Source organism: Schistocerca nitens, chromosome 7 (genome assembly GCF_023898315.1).
Source record: "Schistocerca nitens isolate TAMUIC-IGC-003100 chromosome 7, iqSchNite1.1, whole genome shotgun sequence".
In the NCBI taxonomy this organism is placed as follows: Eukaryota; Metazoa; Arthropoda; class Insecta; order Orthoptera; family Acrididae; genus Schistocerca; species Schistocerca nitens.
Genome location: NC_064620.1, coordinates 354,229,432 through 354,242,612, shown reverse-complemented (window position 1 = coordinate 354,242,612; position 13,181 = coordinate 354,229,432). Strand labels below are relative to the sequence as shown.

Here is a 13,181-nt window from a genome sequence, read left to right as displayed (position 1 = left end):
GGATTGGAGCAACTGAATTACATTCTCCGCCAGGGTTTCAACTACATTCTCATGACCTCACAACATGGATTCAGAAAAATGGATTCCACAGAATCAGCAATTGTCTGTCTAACAGAATACATTTTACAGTCACTAACAAAGAGATAGAGGGGCTGGCCAGTACTTACCTCAGCTCAGTACAGCCGATAGATACATATAAAACAGAACTGAAAATTTACATTCCTAGCTTTCGGAACAAATGTTCCTTCATCAGGGAGGAGAGAGGGGAAAGAAAGGGAAGAAGGGAAAGGAGATTCAGTTACTCACAACCCAGGTTATGAAGCAACAGGGAAAGGAAAATGGGAGGGTAGCAAGGATGGAGGCATGGTTGTCAGAGGGAAGCCAAAGATATTCTACTGTAAGTACTGTGCCAGCTTCAAACCAAAGAGGATGCATTCAGAAGTAAAGAGGTATATAGTATAAAGATAAACACAACTATGTAGGATGAAAAGATGCATGAATGGCTAAAGAGGAAAGGGAAAGAGGAGAAGACTGAAGAGTGAATGGGAGTGAGGTTGTTTAACGTAGGTTCAGTCCAGGGGGATGGCGGGATGAAAGGATGTGTTGGAGTGCAAGTTCCCATCTCCGCAGTTCAGAGGGACTGGTGTTGGGTGGGAGGAGCCAAATGGCACAAACGGTGTAGCAGGTTCCTAGGTCCCTAGAATTATGCTGGAGGGCATGCTCCGCTACTGGGTATTGGGCATCTCCTAGGCGGACAGTTCGTCTGTGTCCGTTCATGCGCTCAGCCAGTTTAGTTGTTGTCATGCCGATGTAAAAGGCTGTGCAGTGCAGGCATGTCAGTTGATAAATGACATGTGTAGTTTCACACGTAGCCCTGCCTTGAATTGTGTATATTTTACCAGTAGCGGGGCTGGAGTAGATGGTTGTGGGGGGATGCATGGTGCAGGTTTTGCAGCGGGGTCGGTTACAGGGGTAGGAACCGCTGGGTAGAGAAGGTAGTCTGGGAATATTGTAGGGTTTAACAAGGATGTTACGGAGGTTAGGGGGGCGACGAAAGGCAACTCTGGGTGGTGTGGGGAGAATTTTGTCAAGGGATGATCTCATTTCAGGGGTTGACTTGAGAAAGTCATATCCCTGGCGGAGTAATTTGTTGATGTTTTCGAGGCCAGGATAATATTGAGTGACAAGGGGGATGCTTCTGTGTGGTCTGGGGGTAGGAACATTGTTGTTGAACGGGGAGGAATGTATTGCTCGGGAAATCTGTTTGTGGACAAGGTCTGCAGGATAGTTGCGGGAGAGGAAAGCACTGGTCAGGTTATTGGTGTAATTGTTGAGGGATTCGTCACTGGAGCAGATATGTTTGCCACGAATACCTAGGCTGTAGGGAAGGGAGCGTTTGATGTGGAAAGGATGGCAGCTATCAAAGTGAAGGTACTGTTGTTTGTTTGTGGGTTTGATATGGACAGAGGTGTGGATGTGAGCTTCAACAAGATGAAGGTCAACATCCAGGAAGGTGGCTTGGGTTTTGGAGAAGGACCAGGTGAAATTCAGATTCGAAAAGGAGTTGAGGTTATGGAGGAAATTAAGGAGTGTTTCTTCACCATGAGTCCAGACCACAAAGATGTCATCTATAAACCTGTACCAGGCCAGGGGAAGCAGCTGTTGGGTCTTCAGGAAAGCCTCCTCCATGCGGCCCATGAAGAGGTTGGCATAGGACGGAGCCATCCTGGTTCCCATGGCCGTTCCCCTGATTTGTTTGTAGGTCTGGCCTTCAAAGGTGAAGTAATTATGGGTGAGGATGAAGTTGGTAAGTGTGATAAGGAGCGAGGTTTTTGGAAGATCTTCGGGTGGGCGTTGGGAGAGGTAGTGCTCAAGGGCAGAGAGACCATGGGTCTGTGGGATGTTTGTGTAAAGGGATGTAGCATCTATGGTGACAAGAAAGGTTTCAGGTGGGAGAGGAGTGGGAATGGATTTGAGGCGTTCTAGGAAGTGGTTTGTGTCTTTGACGTAGGATGGGAGTCTGCGGGTGATAGGTTGTAGGTGCTGGTCTACCAGAGCTGAGATACGTTCGGTTGGGGCTTTGAAGCCCGCTACAATGGGACGGCCAGGATGGTTCTCTTTGTGGATTTTGGGTAAAAGGTAGAAGGTAGGGGTACGTGGCTCAGGTGGAGTGAGTAAGTCTATGGAAGCCGTTGTGAGGCCTTGTGAGGGACCTTGGATTTTTAGGATTTTTTGCAGCTCAGTCTGGATGGAGGGAATGGGGTCCTGGGTAACAGCTTTGTAGGTTGAGGTGTCAGAGAGTTGACGCAGTCCTTCTGCCACATACTCCACACGGTCAAGTACGACAGTAGTGGAGCCTTTATCCGCCGGGAGGATGACAATAGAGCGGTCTATTTTCAGCTCCTTAATGGCAAGGGATTCAGCTGGGGTGATGTTGGGGGTTGTCGGGATGTTCTTCAAGAAGGACTGGGAGGCAACACTGGATGTGAGGAATTCCTGAAATGTCTGCAAGGGATGGTTTTGGGGGAGGGGAGGAGGATCCCTTTGAGAAGGCAGTCGGAACTGTTCTAGACAGGGTTCAACACTGGGTCTAGTATTTGGGGGCTGTGTTTGGGTAGTGAAGTGATATTTCCAGTTGAGGTTCCGGGTGAATGAGAGGAGATCTTTAACCAGGGCAGTGTGGTTGAATTTAGGTGTGGGGCTAAAGGTTAAGCCTTTTGATAGAACAGATGTCTCTGGAGGAGAGAGGGATCTGGATGAGAGGTTTAGGACTGAATTGGGACTGGTGATATGTGGCATTTGACTGTGGTTATAGTTGAGATTTGGTCTGTGTGGGGTATGTGCTGGGATGGGGAGATTGAGTAGGGTGGCTAGGCTAGGTTTATTGGCTATGAGGGGGGTTTGTTGAAGGTTCTGTTGTGGTTGGTGTTTGTGAGGGATAGGGAGAGGGACCCCACTTCTTAGGTGTTGCACTAGCACTGTGGATAGTTTTCTCAGGTGGTGTGTGGCACGGAACTCAAGTTTGCAGCTGGCTTCTAGGATGATGTTCCTGAGTGTGTTCTCCAAGCAAGGGTTTGAGAGGTGGAGGACTTTGAAGAGAGATAGGAGCTGTTGGGAGTGGAGGTTACATGAAGTAGTGTAGAGATTCAGGGCAAGTTGGGTAAGGGCTAAGGATTGAAGGTTCTGGAAGTCCAGGAGAGACTGGTGGAAGGAGGAATTGCACCCGGAGATGGGAACTTTTAAGGTAAGCCCTTTAGGAGTAATTCCAAAGGTTAAGCAGGACCGGAGGAAAAGTATGTGGGATTGCAGTTTGGCTACGGTGAATGCATGTTTCCGGAATGAATGTAAATAATGTGGTATAGGATTAGGGTACATAGTGGGTAACTGGTGGGTAGGGAAATTAAATAACTAAAGTTGAAATAGTAATCATAAGAAGGAATAAAACACGGAGGGAAGGACGAGAAGGGAAGAAATTGTGTTGGTAATGTTCAATACCAAAGGAAGACCACTAAATAAGAAAAATGCGGAAAAAGTTGACCAGACCAAGCAAGTATGTCCAGATCAGGGGAAAAGAACACACGTTGCTCAAAAACAGCGATAGCGAGTGGCGAAAAAAGATCGCGCGTGCCGCAAAAGAGATCGCGCGTGCCGCAAAAGCGATCGCGCGTGCCGCAAAAAAGATCGCGGGTGGCGCAGAAATGTCCCAAAAAAATTGTTATAATGAAATAACTTGCACCCCCAGGAGGACATACACTCTTTGTGCATTGCAAATGCAAGGTCCCTAGCTAGTGTGGTATTTGCTTCTACAGTTTTACACATCAGTACCACATTCCTTTTCACGAGATTACACAAATCTTTCCTTATGATGCTGGATACTATGGATTGTCAGCAGAACTATGGAGGTTTGAATAATTAAGTTTACCTTATATTTTTAACTTAATTGTTGCGAGTATACCCATATACATGAATATAGTACTCCTGAGAAATACTTGTGGTACTTATGCTTTGATGATGCTGATGATTGACACATGCTTATTATGCTTTTTCATTAATATGCCTTTATGCTTTTCACACGTATGAATTCAAAGCCTTTAATGACTATTATGATAATTATATTGACAGACATTAAACACCTGATACATTTTCATACAGAATGTCTTACACTTTACACTTATTTGATGATGCCTTGAGAAGGAGATAATGCACAACATTTATTATTCTGTAGATTTTGATGCAGTTGTGCTTTGTGGTCTGACTCTATGAAGTATTTAATGAGATTCTATCATTCTGTTGAAGTCTTATGATTATGATATGACATTAACAGTTTTGCTTCTATGATTGACTCCATCACTCCATAGAGTGTTTGGTAGTATGTTTTCTGATTTAGCCTTTATGCTTTGCAGCATTCTGCATTGTCCTAGTGTGAGAACAGGAAAGTTTATATAACTGCTTTCTGCATTGTCCTAGCATGACAACAGATCTCTGCTCAAACTCTTTGCCTTTACATATGTCTGCTTGTGTCTGTATATGTGGGGATGGATATTTGTGTGTGTGCGAGTGTATATCTGTCCCTTTTTCCCCCTAAGGTAAGTCTTTCCACTCCCGGGATTGGAATGCCTCCTTACCCTCTCCCTTAAAACCCACATCCTTTCGTCTTTCCCTCTCCTTCCCTCTTTCCTGATGAAGTAACCGTGGGTTGCAAAAGCTTGAAATTTGTGTGTGTGTTTGTGTTTGTTAGTGTCTCTATCAACACTTTAATTTGGTAAAAATATATCTAAAAACAAAGATGATGTGACTTACCAAACGAAAGTGCTGGCAGGTCGATAGACACACAAACAAACACAAACATACACACAAAATTCAAGCTTTTGCAACAAACGGTTGCTTCATCAGGAAAGAGGGAAGGAGAGGGAAAGACGAAAGGATGTGGGTTTTAAGGGAGAGTTACATCATCTTTGTTTTTAGATAAATTTTTCCCACATGCAATGTTTCCCTCTATATACACTCCTGGAAATTGAAATAAGAACACCGTGAATTCATTGTCCCAGGAAGGGGAAACTTTATTGACACATTCCTGGGGTCAGATACATCACATGATTACACTGACAGAACCACAGGCACATAGACACAGGCAACAGAGCATGCACAATGTCGGCACTAGTACAGTGTATATCCACCTTTCGCAGCAATGCAGGCTGCTATCCTCCCATGGAGACGATCGTAGAGATGCTGGATGTAGTCCTGTGGAACGGCTTGCCATGCCATTTCCACCTGGCGCCTCAGTTGGACCAGCGTTCGTGCTGGACGTGCAGACCGCGTGAGACGACGCTTCATCCAGTCCCAAACATGCTCAATGGGGGACAGATCCGGAGATCTTGCTGGCCAGGGTAGTTGACTTACACCTTCTAGAGCACGTTGGGTGGCACGGGATACATGCGGACGTGCAATGTCCTGTTGGAACAGCAAGTTCCCTTGCCGGTCTAGGAATGGTAGAACGATGGGTTCGATGATGGTTTGGATGTACCGTGCACTATTCAGTGTCCCCTCGACGATCACCAGTGGTGTACGGCCAGTGTAGGAGATCGCTCCCCACACCATGATGCCGGGTGTTGGCCCTGTGTGCCTCGGTCGTATGCAGTCCTGATTGTGGCGCTCACCTGCACGGCGCCAAACACGCATACAACCATCATTGGCACCAAGGCAGAAGCGACTCTCATCGCTGAAGACGACACGTCTCCATTCGTCCCTCCATTCATGCCTGTCGCGACACCACTGGAGGCGGGCTGCACGATGTTGGGGCGTGAGCGGAAGACGGCCTAACGGTGTGCGGGACCATAGCCCAGCTTCATGGAGACGGTTGCGAATGGTCCTCGCCGATACCCCAGGAGCAACAGTGTCCCTAATTTGCTGGGAAGTGGCGGTGCGGTCCCCTACGGCACTGCGTAGGATCCTACGGTCTTGGCGTGCATCCGTGCGTCGCTGCGGTCCGGTCCCAGGTCGACGGGCACGTGCACCTTCCACTGGCGACAACATCGATGTACTGTGGAGACCTCACGCCCCACGTGTTGAGCAATTCGGTGGTACGTCCACCCGGCCTCCCGCATGCCCACTATACGCCCTCGCTCAAAGTCCGTCAACTGCACATACGGTTCACGTCCATGCTGTCGCGGCATGCTACCAGTGTTAAAGACTGCGATGGAGCTCCGTATGCCACGGCAAACTGGCTGACACTGACGGCGGCGGTGCACAAATGCTGCGCAGTTAGCGCCATTCGAAATAACTTACATAGGAAAATGGAATTTCAAGATGAATGCAAAAATATATCTTGTATTAATTAGATCGGAACCCTATGTTACATGTTTTGATTCACACATTGGGAATACCTCATATGTACTTTTAGGGTTTTGTGTTGTAATTGATACCTCATACCACAGTAAAGTTTTATATTTCAAATTGTTTGTTTCTAATGTGTTACAAACTATTATGCTATACCTTTATAATTTTGTATGTTTTGGGTGTTACACATATTATCCACAATTTCTCTTATATAATTTAATGATTTAATGTTTTGATGCTTCACACCGGCTCTATTTCACTATTTTTGGTGCTTACACCTACATTTGATCATTTACCTCTGGGTACTGGATTGTTACTCTTTTTCCAAATTGTCTACATTACCAAAACCAGCCCATCCAGCCTCAGGAGAAAAATGTACGCACTTTCAAAGGTCAATTCCTGATTTGATCCAATTCATAGAAGTTCTCTGTAAAATACTGTTTCTTATCAGGGATTTTCAAAAGTTTCTTTCCAGGAGCTGGTGGAAAATACATCATGGAAAATCACTGTCCTTAGCTAGTCTAGTAGGCACCCAACCATAAACCATTTAGAATTACTGGAAGCCCAACCCATCATCTCGAGGCTGAAAAAGACAACCTTCCCCTGGATGTTGGGAATCAGCTCTAACAGTCTCAATGGCTAAAGGAAGAGCCCATTGATGCAGCTGGGAATTATATGCTATAATAATAAACATCATTTAATAAATGCAAATTAAGGAATTTTAAGTACATATATTAAACATACTGTTAAAATTTATATCATCAGTGGGTAGGCAATGTCCACAACCATCCAGTTTTAGCTCGGAGCCTGGATGTCCATCACAACCCACACAGCGATTACCACCCTTACAGATGCCACATGTATCAATATCTGTGTCTGGAGGTCTCCCAGTAGAACCTGAGACACAGATGCCACACCTGTGAGAGTAAAATAAAAAGTAAATTATTCTCCAGGATCAATTTTTCTAAAGATATTTGTTTAAACTTACATTAATTCTCACGAGCCATTTAGGCAGCTGCTCTGATAATAGATAAATAAAAATAATTAGAATTGACTAACAGATATAAAACCAGTATAATTAAGAGGAAAACTGACTGCTAATTGGTGTATAAGATAGAATGCTGGGTTTAGCCAAGAGATGGCAGATGAATGGAGGACACATGTTCTCAGAGACTATGGCACATTACAAAACTCCAAAATTTTGTTGTTTTATCTATCTCATTTAAACTATAGCTGTTTTGTTCAGTAACTAAGACAAATTTCTGAACTTTAAAGTTTAGTAATCTCATTATGTGCTATTACATACTTTATATGAAATACTGGTTTTAAAACAATTATACTCACTTTATTAAACCCTACAATTAAACAAAGTAAATTAAGTCTTGTCACAACAATTGGTGTTTTGCACATATTTTATTTCTACTATCCACTATACAGACCAAACTAAAATGTTGGTCAGTCAACAAAAATAACTATTGAAATGTGACATAATCACGGTGATAGACATGGTGACCCATGTATTAAACTTGTAGAATACAAAACAGTGTGTGATAACAATTTTCTTTTCTTTTATGACAATGATCATATACGTTGAAACCCATACAAAACAAAAAAAAAAAAAAAAAAAAAAAAAAAAAAATGCAGTCAAAGACTGCTTTATATTCTACAATAGTAACTGTTGAAAAAGGCACAGAATTTTCATTTTGGCACAAAAAAGAAATGGATTCGGGAAAATCTCCCTGATATAAAATGATTGTCATCAAAATTACCAAAGTTGAAAAACAAAAATCAGTAATCAGCAGAGACACTGTAGATAATTATCTTCTTGTTCCATGCATTATGCTTGCAATATTCTGCTGTGATGAACCAGCAACTGAATACAGTGTTACATGGGCTTTAATGTAATGGCAATTGTGTCTCACTGATACTGCAAATTTATCTCACTCATAATCCACTCTAAATTTCTTCCCTGGATGTAATGTACAAGTGCTCCCTATATCTTACTACCTCTACACATTTGTTGTCTCTAGGCTTCTTTCCATCTTAGGCATCTCCTTTCCACTCCTGTAATCACTCATCCTTTCCGGGATTTGCTTGGCCTTCCTATTGGTCTTCAACTTTCACGTTTTTCTAAAAGTATATTTATGCTCACCTCATGCATTTCATTTATTCATTTCAATTTAATTATGCACCCATCTTTGAGGATATTACACGCTATCAGTGACATTAAAATTTGTAAAAATTAAAGAGTAATGGAACACAGTAAACAAAATAATAAGAACAAATCACATTGTAAACTAGATAACTATAAAACATAGTAATATTTGTCACGTGCAAGTAGCCCCCCCTTCCATTAAGCCCACTGCTCATATTATTCACTAAGTCCCACACAAGTTCAGAAGATATGGTGCATCCATGGTGTATGTTGTCAGACATGTTCAACAGAACAGACACCACTGGTGGTACAGCAGCAATTTACAAGAAAGCAAGACTTCAACTGACTGCAGCCATTGGAATAAATCGGTGGCGAAGGTTGAAAATTTGTAGAGCACCAGGACTCAAATCCGGATGCCCCACTTCACTAGAATGGTTGCCTTAAGCATCTGTGTCATATAGACTTGCTTCCTGCCCAAACCAAATTCTCAGCTTTGTCACGAGCAAATAGCACCCCCTATCATCAGCCCCACTGCTTGTAGTATTGGCTAAGTCCTGCAGGGGTTTGGAAGATAGGGTACAGCCACACTGAAAGTACCTAGCACTGTAGGATATGTCAAACATAACAGACACTACATTTCACTATACAAAATTTATAAACTGTAAGAGTGAAAATGTAAGGTACTTCTTTGTAAAGTTAATGAATTCCTTACTGTATGAAATACCTTTCTTTTCATCAATTCTGTATGAAATTACTAAAATTCCTTACTGGGAAAGTTGTTGTTGTTGTGGTCTTCAGTCCTGAGACTGGTTTGATGCAGCTCTCCATGCTACTCTATCCTGTGCAAGCTGCTTCATCTCCCAGTAGATACTGCAATCTACATCCTTCTGAATCTGCTTAGTGTATTCATCTTTTGGTCTCCCTCTACGATTTTTACCCTCCACACTGCCCTCCAATACTACATTGATGATCCCTTGATGCCTCAGAACATGTCCTACCAACTGATCCCTTCTTCTAGTCAAGTTGTGCCACAAACTCCTCTTCTCCCCAATTCTATTCAATACCTCCTCATTAGTTATGTGATCTACCCATCTAATCTTCAGCATTCTTCTGTAGCACCACATTTGGAAAGCTTCTATTCTCTTCTTGTACGAACTATTTATCGTCCATGTTTCACTTCCATACATGGCTACACTCCATACAAATACTCTCAGAAACGACTTCCTGACACTTAAATCTATACTCGATGTTAACAAATTTCTCTTCTTCAGAAACACTTTCCTTGCCATTGCCAGTCTACATTTTATATCCTCTCTACTTCGACCATCATCAGTTATTTTGCTCCCCAAATAGCAACACTCTTTTACTACTTTAAGTGTCTCATTCCCTAATCTAATTCCCTCAGCATCACCCGAGCTAACTCGACTACATTCCATTATCCTCATTTTGCTTTTGTTGGTGTTCATCTTATATCCTCCTCTCAAGACACCGTCCATCCCATTCAACTGCTCTTCCAAGTACTTTGCTGTCTCTGACAGAATTACAACGTCATCGGCGAACCTTAAAGTTTTTCTTTCTTCTCCATGGATTTTAATACCTACTCTGAATTTTTCTTTTGTTTCCTTGATTGCTTGCTCAATATACAGATTGAATAACATCGGGGAGAGGCTACAACCCTGTCTCACTCCCTTCCCAACCGCTGCTTCCCTTTCATGCCCCTCGACTCTTATAACTGCCATCTGGTTTCTGTATAAATTGTAAATAGCCTTTCACTCCCTGTATTTTACCCCTGCCATATCCAGAATTTGAAAGAGAGTATTCCAGTCAACATTGTCAAAAGCTTTCTCTAAGTCTACAAATGCCAGAAACATAGGTTTGCCTTTTCTTAATCTAGCTTATAAGATAAGTCGTAGGGTCAGTGTTGTGTCATGTGTTCAATATTTCTACAGAATTCAAAATGATCTTCCCCAAGGTCGGCTTCCACCAGGTTTTCCATTCGTGTGTTAAGAATTCACGTTAGTATTTTGCATCTCTGACTTATTAAACTGATAGTTCCATAATTTTCACATCTGTCAACTCCTGCTTTCTTTGGGATTGGAATTATTATATTCTTCTTGAAGTCTGAGGGTATTTCGCCTGTCTCATATATCTTGCTCACCAGATGGTAGAGTTTTGTCAGGACTGGCTCTCCCAGGGCTGTCAGTAGTTCTAATGGAATGTTGTCTACTTCCGGGGCCTTATTTCGGTTTAGGCCTTTCAGTGCTCTGTCAAACTCTTCACACAGTAGCATATCTCCCATTTGATCTTCATCTACATCCACTTCCGTTTGCAAAATATTGCCCTCAAGAACCCCACCCTTCTATAGACCCTCTACATACTCCTTCCACCTTTCTGCTTTCCCTTCTTTGCTTAGAACTGGGTTTCCATCTGAGCTCTTGATATTCATACAAGTGGTTCTCTTTTCTCCAAAGGTCTCTTTAATTTTCCTGTAGGCAGTATCTATTTTACCCCTAGTGAGATAAGCCTCTACATCCCTACATTTGTCCTCTATCCATGCCTGCTTAGCCATTTTGCACTTCCTGTTGATCTCATTTTTGAGACGTTTGTATTCCTTTTTGCCTGCTTCATTTACTGCATATTTATATTTTCTCCTTTCATCAATTAAATTCAATATTTCTTCTGTCACCCAAGGATTTCTACTAGCCCTCATCTTTTTACCTACTTGATCCTCTGCTGCCGTCACTACTTCATCCCTCAAAGCTACCCATTCTTCTTCTACTGTATTTCTTTCCCCCATTCTTGTCAATTGTTCCCTTATGCTCTCCCTGAAACTCTGTACAACCTCTGGTTTAGTCAGTTTATCCAGGTCCCATCTCCTTAAATTCCCACCTTTTTGCAGTTTCTTCAGTTTTAATCTACAGTTCATAACCAATAGATTGTGGTCAGAGTCCACATCTGCCCCTGGAAATGTCTTACAATTGAAAATCTGGTTCCTAAATCTCTGTCTTACCATTATATAATCTATCTGATACCTTCTAGTATCTCCAGGATTCTTCCATGTATACAACCTTCTTTTATGGTTCTTGAACCAGGTGTTAGCTATGATTAAGTTATGCTCTGTGCAAAATTCTACCAGACGGCTTCCTCTTTCATTTCTCTCCCCCAATCCATATTCATCCACTATGTTTCCTTCTCTCCCTTTTCCTATTCTCGAATTCCAGTCACCCATGAATATTAAATTTTCGTCTCCCTTCACTACCTGAATAATTTCTATTATCTCATCATACATTTCATCAATTTCTTCATCATCTGCAGAGCTAGTTGGCATATAAACTTATACTACTGTAGTAGGCATGGGCTTCATGTATATCTTAGCCACAATAATGCGTTCACTATGCTGTTGGTAGTAGCTTACCCGCACTCCTATTTTTTTTATTCATTATTAAACCTACTCCTGCATTACCCCTATTTGATTTTGTATTTATAACCCTGTATTCACCTGACCAAAAGTCTTGTTCCTCCTGCCACCGAACTTCACTAATTCCCACTATATCTAACTGTAACCTATCCATTTCCCTTTTTAAATTTTCTAACCTACCTGCATGATTAAGGGATCTGACATTCCACACTCCGATCCATAGAACGCCAGTTTTCTTTCTCCTGATAATGACATCCTCTTGAGTAGTCCCTGCCCGGAGATCCAAATGGGGGACTATTTTACCTCCGGAATATTTTAACCAAGAGGACGCCATCATCATTTAACCATACAGTAAGGCTGCATGCCCTCGGGAAAAATTACGGCTGTAGTTTCCCCTTGCTTTCAGCCATTTGCAGTACCAGCACATGAAGGCCGTTTTGGTTAGGCCAGATCAGTCAATCATACAGACTGTTGCCCCTGCAACTACTGAAAAGGCTGCTGCCCCTTTTCAGGAACCACACATTTGTCTGGCCTCTCAACAGATACCCCTCTGTTCTGGTTGCACCTACAGTATGGCTATCTGTATCGCTGAGGGGCGCAAGCCTCCCCACCAATGGCAAGGTCTATAGTTCATAGGGGGGGGGGGGGACTGTGAAAGTATGTGACTGAAATGGCTGTGTACTGAAAAATTTAATTCTTAGAGTTTTGTAACTACCTTGCTTGCAATTCCTATTTCAACTGCTATGTAGAAGGCATGCAAAAGATGTGAACATGGCATGAAGTGTTGTAGCTTGGATATGCAAATGATTTGCACTTCAGCACAATGACACAAAATAGGTGGATGTGACTACATCCACACTCTTTATGTAGGGAAGGATTACACAGCAAATTTCTCATTCATAAATTGTGTTGAGTGTTGTTTGTTTGTGAGGAGATCATGTTTTGCTTCATGTAAAAAGGAGTAATGTCACCACCATAAGTGTGAATTCGATGGTGGCATGATTGCGTCCAAGCAAGATGGAGGTTTATGATTGTGATGTATTGCTGCTTAAGTTGGTTGACATCCTATGACTGTCAAGTGTATATGGAATCAATGTGTTGAGGAGGTCCATACTCCATGTCATGCAATTTTTCACCCATACTTATTCCAACTTTGTTTATCAGGTATACTACTCTTGATAGTTTAATACCATGTGAATGATACCCCATGATTTTAGAATCCAAGTTTAAGCCCATCAATTTAATGATGGATGAAGTTTGTGACAGGATAAT

The 13,181-nt window shown here is 42.4% G+C and overlaps 1 protein-coding gene across 1 annotated transcript in view; it reads right to left on the bottom strand.

Moving 5' to 3' along the window:
- The window catches only part of LOC126195617 (uncharacterized), a 444,247-nt gene that overhangs the window by 357,172 nt on the left and 73,894 nt on the right, over window positions 1-13,181 (bottom strand). The window contains exon 4 of the mRNA XM_049934243.1: window positions 7,081-7,253. Within this exon, the coding sequence (XP_049790200.1) occupies window positions 7,081-7,253 (173 nt within the window). The remainder of the gene's footprint in view (window positions 1-7,080; window positions 7,254-13,181) is intronic.